The 10,718-nt window shown below is 42.8% G+C and overlaps 1 protein-coding gene and 1 long non-coding RNA gene across 2 annotated transcripts in view; both read left to right on the forward strand.

Annotated features, from left to right (window-relative positions):
- Positions 1 to 4,216, forward strand: part of fxr2 (fragile X mental retardation, autosomal homolog 2) — a 30,183-nt gene extending 25,967 nt beyond the window's left edge. Inside the window, exons 14-17 of the mRNA XM_034676133.1 lie at positions 859 to 1,053; positions 1,157 to 1,264; positions 1,465 to 1,553; positions 2,457 to 4,216. Of these exons, the coding sequence (XP_034532024.1) occupies positions 859 to 1,053; positions 1,157 to 1,264; positions 1,465 to 1,553; positions 2,457 to 2,567 (503 nt within the window). The 3' untranslated portion in view covers positions 2,568 to 4,216. The remainder of the gene's footprint in view (positions 1 to 858; positions 1,054 to 1,156; positions 1,265 to 1,464; positions 1,554 to 2,456) is intronic.
- Positions 4,217 to 5,767: 1,551 nt separating this feature from the next.
- LOC117807071 lies at positions 5,768 to 6,125 on the forward strand. Its single transcript, XR_004629904.1, has 2 exons — positions 5,768 to 5,856; positions 6,016 to 6,125. It is a non-coding gene; the product is annotated as an uncharacterized LOC117807071 (long non-coding RNA).
- The last annotated feature ends 4,593 nt before the right edge of the window (positions 6,126 to 10,718 follow it).

Raw genomic sequence — 10,718 nt, forward strand, 5'->3', positions numbered from 1 at the left:
TTTTCGCGGCCCTGCAATTTTTTACTATCAGCTTAACTTTCCCGCAAATATGGCCAATTACCTCAATCTCAGCCCCTGTATGTCATCAGTTTTGTCATCAATTTGACTTCCTTGGAACATAAACATAAGTCCTCACTTGATTGGCACTTTTCAACAACAAAACACGCACAGAGAACGGGTGAAGAGAGAGGACAGCAGGCAGGACAAGTGACCATGACAACGTTGTTATTTATAGATTGAGGGGCTCAGTGTTAGCTTGGTCTCTACCTGCAGCAGGTGTACTTTATGAACCATCTTCATTGATGATTTTTACCCCCGGTGTGCGTTAGTGACAAAGACACAACCGGGGGACGTCTGTTTACTATTTGATGTTTGACGTTGTTGCCGTGGTTACCGTAAAAAGCTCTGCATCTACAGCTTGATTTAATCCAGTTTGGTGAAACATCAGACACATTCAGTAAGTTTTGATCAACTCCTAGTCATCAAAGATGCAGATTAATTTCAGAGTGCGTGAACTGACTGTGCATCAGTCGCTGCGAGGTGCATTCAGGGACCGTCGTAAATGTGCAATACAGTCCTTTCATGGCATTTTTCTGTGAATCAAGAGAATCAAAATACAGTCAGTGGCCACATCAAGAATGCTTTTTTCAAAAAGCTGTCGCAAATTCAGGCTTTTTGGGCCGCAACAATCACAAAAAAATCCCGCGAAATCCTGGAGGGACTGATTACAGTAATGTGAGAAAGAGAAACATTACTGCAGTGACTTTCTGCTGAACAAAGATATTTATATATTGTCTTTCTTGTGAAATCAGAGTAAACCAGTGAACGCTGCGTGATAACCTCCTGATGTTTTCTCAGTGCTGAGGGACCCAGACAGCAACCCGTACTCCCTGCTGGAGGGCGAGGGAGAGCTGGCTGACGCAGACCTGGGTGACGGCATGGGCGGAGACCGCCGCAGACGCTCCAGGCGCCGCCGCAATGACCAGGAGCCCAGCGTGATGGATGCTGCTGCAGAGTCTGACGGCCAGGCTGGACCCAGTGAGAACGGACTGGGTGAGGACCTCGGTGTTGTGTCTTCGTGTCTTTGTCGTTGTTGTGTCTTGTTGAGAGGAGTACACATGCTGAAGTGTTGCACGTTTTCTGATCCGACCTTTAGATGAAGAAGCCCGACCTCAACGTCGCAACAGAAGTAGGCGCCGCCGTAATCGTGGCAGCCGCCCCGAGGGAGGTTCCACCAGCCGTGACAGACAGACAGCTGATAGTGGTGAGTCAGACTGCTTCACTACATAAAACAAATCTTTCATCCTGTTCTTTCAAGCTGCCCTCCTCTGCTCGACCTGCTTTTCATTAGTTCATTATGGCAGCAGATAGCTCTTATAGGACCATTTTGAATCTGCATGTTCACCGTTCGGACACATACGCCCCCAACACTTGTTGCAGCTGACGGGTCTTAATGTGTTGCAGTGACGGTTGCTGACTACATTTCTCGTGCTGAGTCCCAGAGCAGACAGAATCTGCCTCAGAAGGAAAACCATGACGGCCCTGAGCCCAAGGTACGGACAGAAACGCACACAGCCATCAGCCTGGAGCCTTGTTAGCACAGGACCAGTATTACGTAGAGACCTGGAGCAATTTAATGATTGAAGAGGTGATTTCACTGAGAGGGAATCTGACCTGTTGAAGAATTGTAAACTATACTACCAGTCAAAAGTTTGGACACACCTTCTCCTTCAATGGTTTTTATTTATTTTAATTATTTCCAACATTGTAGATTAATACTGAAGACATCAAAACTATGAAATAATCTGGTTTTGCCATAATCTGGATTACAACAGTAGTCAAATAGGGCTATCCATTGTGTACTAACCCTACCTCTGAACAACACAACTGATGGTCTCAAACACATTAAGAAGGCAAGTCATTCTACAAATGAACTCTTGACAAGGCTCATGTTCATTAGAAACCATTCCAGGAGACCACTTCATGAAGCAGACTGAGAGAATACCAAGAGTGTGCAAAGCTGTCATGAAGGAAAAAGGGGGCTACTTTACAGAATCTAAAATATAAAACAGATTCTGCTTTGTTTAACACTTTTTTGTTCTTTCAATTATTCCATATATGTTATGTCATCGTTTTGATGTCTTCAGTATTAATCTACAGTGTTTACAATCATTACAATAAATACAAACCCTTGAATGAGAAGGTGTTTCCAAACTTTTGACTGGTAGTGTATATTAGCTCCCATATTCATTAGCTTAAATCATTAGCTTTATGTTAAACAGAGCTTTGGTAAAGTCATGTTGAAAACAGACTTGTGCAAATGTTCTGCACAGAAACCCAGAGGTGGGTTTTGTTTTGTCAGTAAATACTGGTCCTGTGTGAATCAGGCTTCATTTGTTCACACACATGAACCTCATTGGACCATCCTCACATGTTCGGACCTCTTGTACCCACAGGAGAACGGGACCAGCGCGCCAAAGCCGGAGCGAACGCCTTCCAAGCGTTCCCCCAGCAAAGGCATGACCTCGCCCAGCGAGACCCTGACTTTGGTCAACGGGGTCTCGTAAAGAGCCGGCCGTGCCCCTCGCGAACCCAAGTCTAGAGCAAGACTCCATGGCAAACTCTGTCCCTGCTTGCATTAACTTAAACCTTAAACTGATGAGTGAAAAGTACCTGACAAAATACCTGAATTCATACTATGAGAGTGAAAAAGTACAAAAAAACGACAAACGCATCTACTTAAAAACACACGTTAACGGTGTATGCTATCCTATCTATCAGTACTTAGTGCTTATTTAAAAAAACAACTAGCTTGCCAAAAAAGAGCTGGTGGATATGACTTGATTTTTAAAAATACTGAAATACGAGAAACAGGACAAGACTTTTCTTTGTTTTTCAAAAGGTTGTCTTTATTTGTGTCTTTTTTTTTTTTGTTCCGTTGATTTTGTTCATTGTTTATCACTGGTTTGGACTTGGCGGTCGCTCTCTCAACCAAAACAGACGCGTCTCTTAACAGTGTTACATTACAGACGAGAGAGATGTAAGCTGTCGGGGAGCGGTGTACGAGCAGACAGTCCAATAGTTTATACGACGCGATGTTCGCACACTGTACCGGGGAGTGGAGACAGACAGACAGATTGGAATATTGATCGACATTGTGCCTTGAATTTGAAAAAATAAATAATAAACTTGAGTTTTTCCATTAAGTTTGTTTTGTTTCCTGAGAGGAAGAAAAGAGGGAGAGACGTTCCTCTAGGTTTTCCTTTTTGTTTTGGTTCCAAGAAGAGAACAGACCTGTGAGGGAGTGATGAGGAACATGAGAGAAAGGGAAATAGAAAAGGAGGAAGTGGCTGGCCAACAGAGGGAGGAAACAAAGTGGTGCCAAACACAAAAATTCAAGGCGCTTGTCCTCGTTCCGGATAGAATAGACAGCGTCAGGGTCAGTGCGTGCGTGATGGCGTACGTGTGTTTGTGTGCACAGTTGCGAGATTCGGCAACCACAAAACTAAACAAGGTGGGGTGAGGTAACAAAAGCGCAACACAGCCCGGGGCGGGCACACGGTCGGGCATCTCTACCACCATCTTTCTTATCACCAGACCTGATAAATCCGGTTCTTTGAGGGTCCAGGGTGGCACCCGTGCAGCCTCGTTAACCAGGACAGGCTGAGACCAGACGACGGCAGACTTGAACTCTAGACTTAGACTTAAAGGAGAACTAAACCGTGCCTCTTTCTCTGTCGGAGGGGGCGGCGGTGCTAGCTTCCAGCCACACTAGTGTCTTGATAAACCACAGCAGCGCACAGCTCCGGATGCACACGAGGGCGACCACCTTTTCTGGGATGGGGTGCTGCTAGTGGGGGAGGGGCCTGGAGACTGCGGGACTGTGGGAATGGGACAGCTTCAAATGACATGAGAGCCACACGACACCACACAGGCCCACACTTACAGGTATACACAAACACACCAGGGTGCGTGTAAAGTCGGCGTGGTCGCCCGCGTGGCGCACAGTAAAGGACCGCAGCAGGAAACTGTACACGAGTCGAGCGTCCGTCTCGTACCTGGCAGTCTGGGCTTGAAAGATGGAGTCAGAGAGGGACTTGAAAAACCCTCAGTGGCTCTCTGCTCATGTTGTTACTGTTGTCTGGTTACCGCTCTCAAGTTCTTTTTGTTGCTATTTCCACATCTTAGAAAAATATGAAATAAAAAATTGAAGAAATCCTCTGGAGACGAACTTTGATTTCTCTGTCTTGTGAGTTTGCAGTCTATTTTTCTAACTCTGCATGGCGTTTAGTTAACGAGTAGTCGTTGGTGCCTGTCCTGTGCATGAGGAAAAAGGGTGTTCTTATTAATCTGACTTACAAAGCCATTGTTTCATTCACTAGAACTGCTGCTAATGTACACATTGAATGTCCAACTAATGTAGAAACTCGACTTTTGAAGAGAGAGAAACTTATTTGTGACTTTAAAGACAAAAAAAAAAAACACATTTCTCCTCCTTCCTCTTGCTCACCTGAAAGTTTCTAGAGTCGGATCGGAGTCGGGAAGGGACTCCGAGTCTCGCAGAGTATTAAAATACAAGACAAGCAAGCGTCCACATGACCAAAGGTTCTGAGACAGACAGACGAGCGGGGGCGTGGTTAAACGGAGATGACCCAGATGCTGCTCACCTGTATGTTGTGTTTTTAAAGGATGAACGAGCACTTGAGTCTTTGTACCTCAGTTCAGCTGCATGTGTGTGAGTGGAGTCTGAAGCCCTCTCTGGTATGTTTGTGTTTACCTTTATACCTCATTGTGTGAGTACTGTATTCTCCTTATGTATCTGTATCCCTCCCGTCCTGTGGAAAGACTGCTGGCTGCTCTGAGTGTGTGTGTGTGTGTGTGTGTATGTGTGTGCGTGCTGATTGTACAGTCGACTCCTCACTCTGTCAGATTTTTGTCTCTGGTTTTCTCACTCATGTTCTGATGGCAATAAAGGACTTTTCATTGTTTGGTATACACGTCCTCTCAACAGTTTGTGCTTTCTGAAACACGTCCAGACTCTGACAGTAATAAGTCTTGCAGGGTGAATATAAAATCAAATATGTCTGACTTGGCTGCAGAAATCAACAGAACAGAAGATTCAAGTGCGTCACTAGTGTTAAATTTGTCATGAGCTATTTTAAGCAGCACTAAATCTGTGTTTCAAGGAGCATCAGTGAAGTTCTTTAGCATGTAGCCTTTTCTTTTCTTTTTCACCCTCGCATATTTAAATGTGAGCTGCTCAGTCAAACCTGTCTCAGTCAGTCACAGGGACATTACCGTTCTTCTTCTCTTGTTATAAACCCACTCCACACAGCAGGGTGACTCAGCAGAGTGTTTACAGGATCACAGTTGCTGTCTGGACTCACAGGGACCTGCTTGGACATGTTTCAGCTGCTCCTCTTTAGTGGATGCATCAACCTGCCAATGATTCTAATCCTGGGCCAAGTCTCTGCCCAGTATTGGACTCCTCTTTTATTTCACTTCCCGCAATATGTCATATTTTGGCTCACAAAAACAAAGTAAATGCTGAATCAGGAGAAATAATAAGACTATCAAACAATGGTTAAAGACGCATACTGACAAGTAGTGATGGGGAAATGAGGCTTTGGGAAGCACCAGTTGTATTTTTTGACTCCTCTAGATGGCGCTCTTGGTTTAAAAATGAAGACTCAATGAATGGCAATTCAGTGTGCTTTCAACCCTTTGTTGAACAGAGAGCGCCATCTAGAGGAGTCAAAAAATACAACTAGTGGTTTGTGAAGCTTCATGTCCCCATCACTACTGACCAGGGTACTGTAATATGAGGAGGAACACAGACCAGCAGGAGGACGTCTGGTAAGTTCTGATAAAGATATCGTAAATATTTCAACTTAACTTCAGGAAGTCTAAGGCATTTTTCTCTACTTTTGAACGTCTGGATTTTTTTGTGTTATAAGGCATGTATAACCTTGTAGGAATGGAGTACACCAATGTAATATGCATCTTTTTTTTCAGTTCAACCTAGGGATTCAGAATATCTATCTTCAAATGATGTAAGATGAAGACCTGAAAAGGCTTTACACCATAAATACGTTGTAAAATTAAAAGCGAAAATGTTAATTTTGCGAAATATGGTTTTGTTTGTTATTTGGGAGGTTCTTTGGTATTCTGTTTTATTTTCCAAAGATTTATTTAAAATGTGATTTTATGATCAAACTTTACTGCAAGGTATCTGTGCTACATGATCTGTTAGTGTATAAGGGAAAACTGCAGCAGTTAAGAGCTCTGGTAAACACCTTCAAAGACCAGCTATCTACTGTGAGTGGGATGAAGGGAACAGACCACTGATCTGCAGTCAGGGCCTGGAAGCTGTTCACTGAAGTGTTTGACTCAGAAACCTGTGAGTTCAGAAGAACAACATTTCTTTAACGATGTGTAACCGGCTGATTAGCAGGTTATGCCCCTCAGCTGGGTGGGAACCAATCATCAGGTTACCAGTTTTGCTTGTGGGGATAAATTGACCTGACGGAGCTCCCCTCAGTCTCTGCAGAACTTCCGGGTCGAGAACAGGAATGAGTCGTGTTTAAGGCTGTTTCCGAAATCGCCTACTACACTAGCAGTACGTACTGATATGTCCAAAATTCAGTATGTAGTAAGTAGTATGTGAACAAGAGCAAAATCTGCAGTATGCCAAAACTCCCCGGATGTCTACTGATTCGGGAAAATATCTCAGTGTGCATCGGACCAGTCTGCCTCGCGTACTGTTTCCCATAATGCACGGCGCTCGTTCTGCTTTTTCTTTTTCCTCATTTTTTGACGGGAGGAAATCCGTTTTTGGGTGCTGTGAAAGTTATCAAATTACATATAAACCACTTCCTAACTTTTTAAATCATAAATGGATGCTAAAGAAGCATTTTATTTATCGGCTTCGCCGTTGTTTACTTCCGCTTTCCGAAACCGGAAATCCAGCAAAGTCTGGCTCAGCATGCTGCATGACAGATCGGACAGAACAGTCATACTACAGACTAAATTCAAACGCAGTATGTAGCAGGCAATACATACTGCCTACTACATCAGTAAGTAGTATGTAGCAGGCCGTTTCGGAAACAGCCTGACTTTCATTTCAGGATGGTGTTCCTTGGTTTTTGTGGATCTTGGTGTGACTAGTGCGCATACGGTCAAGTACGAGTGAGACGAGCTCAGAGTAATAACGTGGTAGGGTCGCGGACAGCCGAGGTAAACCAGATTGTTTGTAACAACCATTTTTACTGTGCCATTTCTGTACATTTATCAGGGCAACGCATTCTGTTTTCGTTACAGATTGCCACTGTTGCATTGTCTTTTTGTTGTTTATTTTGGCTTATCTGTTTTTGCGTCTTTTTCTGGCTTTAGTTGTGGTTCCTTTTGAAGCTTGTTAAACTGTTTCTTTCAGGTCTTTGACGCCATTTTTCTTTTTTAACTCTACGTTCACTACGTTAGATTAAGTTACACTTTTGTTTAGTTACAACAATGTTTCTGTTGTCTTTAGTTATATTCATTTGTGGGCTAACCTGAGTTTTCTTAAAGGGGAAACCCTCTGTTGAAGGGTCAGGAACTAAAAACAGGATATTAGGCGTTTTTCGACGGGAGGAGTTTTACCCCAGAACTACGTGCATTTCGACCGGTGGAACTAGGGTCTAAATTTAGTTCAGGGGTAGATAATCGCAGGACCTGCAATGCTGATCGTGTCTGATTGGTAGATTAACCACAGTGTTTTTATTCCACCCGTCGTCCGCAATAACATCACACACATCTGTGATTCACTTGATTTCTCTTTCTTTCATTAGTTTTGATTTGTTCTATCTTTTTTGTATGTGTGTGTACTTTTCAAAAGAAGAAGCTGTGATTCTCTTGATTTAGCAGCTTGTAACAGTAGTCTTCTCTCAGCCCACCGTGAATGCGTCTCTCCCGGTGTTAAGGTTTTAAAAGTGACCCTGTAAACTGGAGACCTTCAGCTGAACGTGTCAGTGTTTGTGGAGTTTACACAGCTGTTGAAACACAGAGGGAGTTTCCAGATTCAATATCCTCATCAGATAAGTATTTAATGATCGTTAACAGGGTCGCTGTTTAAACCAAAGCACCGGCCGATCTCTGCCACGGCCTTTTGAGTTAAAGCCGTGTTGACACGTCTTTGCTACTCGCACTTATCTCCTCTCTCGTGTTGATTCAGTGAATCCATCTGTGATGAAATATAGCACCATCTAAAACAGCACCAGCTGAGTCTCTATCCGATCCCTGTAAAAGTGAGAGTTTTGTCCACATACTTGGCACAAAGTCAGACATGTTCTCGGTGCGTGTTAGCCTCTGCCAGGGTTGCCCCTTGTCACCGGTCCTGTTTGTAATCTTTATGGACAGGATCTCAAGGCGCAGCCGGGGGGAGGAGGGTCTCCAGTGCAGGGAGCTTGGAATCTCATCTCTGCTTTTTGCAGACGATGTGGTTCTGTTGGCTTCCTCGAGCGGGGACCTCCAGCGGGCATTGGGGCGGTTTGCAGCTGAGTGCGAAGCGGCCGGGATGAGAGTTAGCACCTCTAAGTCTGAGGCCATGGTTCTCTGCCGGAAAACGGTGGATTGCTCTCTCTTGGTGGGGAGTGAGACTTTGCTCCAAGTGGGGGAGTTTAAGTATCTCATGGGCTGTTTCCGAAACGGCCTGCTACATACTACTTACTGATGTAGTAGGCAGTAGGTATTGCCTACTACATACTGCGTTTGAATTTAGTATGTAGTATGACTGTTCTGTTCGATCTGTCATGCAGCATGCTGAGCCAGACTTCGCTGGATTTCCGGTTTCGGAAAGCGGAAGTAAACAACGGCGAAGCCGATAAATAAAATGCTTATTTAGCATCCATTTATGATTTAAAAAGTTAGGAAGTGGTTTATATGTAATTTGATAACTTTCACAGCACCCAAAAACAGATTTCCTCCCGTCTAAAAATGAGGAAAAAGAAAAAGCAGAACGAGCGCCGTGCATTATGGGAAACAGTACGCGAGGCAGACTGGTCCGATGCACACTGAGATATTTTCCCGAATCAGTAGACATCCGGGGAGTTTTGGCATACTGCAGATTTTGCTCTTGTTCACATACTACTTACTACATACTGGATTTTGGACATATCAGTACGTACTGCTAGTATAGTAGGCGATTTCGGAAACAGCCATGGTCTTGTTTGCGAGTGGGGGTAAAATGGAGCGTGAGATCCACAGGCGGATTGGTGCGGCGTCAGCAGTGATGCGGACGTTGTATCGGACCATTGTGGTGAAGAGGGAGCTGAGCCGGAAGGTAAAGCTTTCGATCTACCAGTCGGTCTACGTTCCAACCCTCACCTATGGTCATGAGCTGTGGGTCATGACTGAAAGGATAAGATGCAGCCCAAAGTGCTTCACAGAATAACAGAGACAGAAAACAACAGCAATGGTAAAATTATAAAAGGCATGATTAAAGATAAAAAAAACACTTCAAAATAAAATAAAATATATACAGTAAAATTGATAAAATAAGTAATAGTGGAACGAAAAGTTAAAAATAAGGTAGCGTTAACAAGATCAGATTAATACAAGCAATTAAATAGATAAATAAGATAAATAAATGTTAGAGCAATGATTAAGATAATGATGATTAAGTTAATAGTGATTAAAATAATAATGATTAAAATAATAATTAAAATAATAATGATTAAAATAATAATGCAGTCCAGGGCTAAAAATAAATGACTCCAAATTAAAAGCTAGATTAAAAGGGTAAGTCTTAAGTTTACTTTTAAAACTCGAGTAAAATAAAATAAATTGACAAAATATGCATCCACCCACAAAGTTAGTGTCTGATCTTTTGTAGAGTCACAACCTGCTGTCAGCTCATATTTTGGACTTAGTGGGTTCATTATTTACAAAAATATGACATGTTATTGTCTCAATTTTTAAAGTATTTCCTCAAATATCTATGACTTAATAATCTTAATACGCCGTTGTACGGTTCTGTTTACTTCAAAGCAAAAATCAAACTTCGTGGATGAAATTAAAATCAATCATTTTACTGAAATAGCATTTTCACTTCAAACCAGTGGTTTTCATGTCACGTGACCACATGACGTCATCACGTATCAGCTCTGAGTCTGATCAGTCCTGCAGGACTTCTGTTCTGCACTTTGTTAGACTTCGATTGTGAAGAAGAAACTTTTAGATAAGGTAAGAATCTGAAACTCTGTTTTATGGTGGATGTGTGTTTCTGTGATAATTGAGTGTCAGGATAGACGACTGTTTCCCTGTCTGTCTTTGGGTCGTTGACAAATAAGCCTCAAAAAAGTTTTTTTTTTTAAGTATTTCCAGAATGGTTGCCATGCAGATTTTTTTTGTCTGGAATAATGTGTTCAAACAAGGCTTGTTGGAACACATTACGTTTTTTTAAAGGTGACATATCATTCAAAATTGACTTTTTAATGGTTCTCTACCTGAAATATGTTTCCCTGGCATGTCTACAAACCCCCCGAGAATGAAAAGAATCCATTCTGCCCCTGTTCTGATTTCTCCACCTTTCTGTAAATGTGTGTGAAACCAGCCGTTTCAGACTTCAGTGTTTTTGTTACGTCACAACAATATCCGGTCTGTCACGGAGTCAGAGCTCGGAGCTTGTTCAGCCCATAGACTGTATAAAATAATACTGAATCCCTCCTCCGTTTTTCATTACC

This window comes from Notolabrus celidotus, chromosome 23 (assembly GCF_009762535.1).
Source record: "Notolabrus celidotus isolate fNotCel1 chromosome 23, fNotCel1.pri, whole genome shotgun sequence".
Taxonomy (NCBI): Eukaryota; Metazoa; Chordata; class Actinopteri; order Labriformes; family Labridae; genus Notolabrus; species Notolabrus celidotus.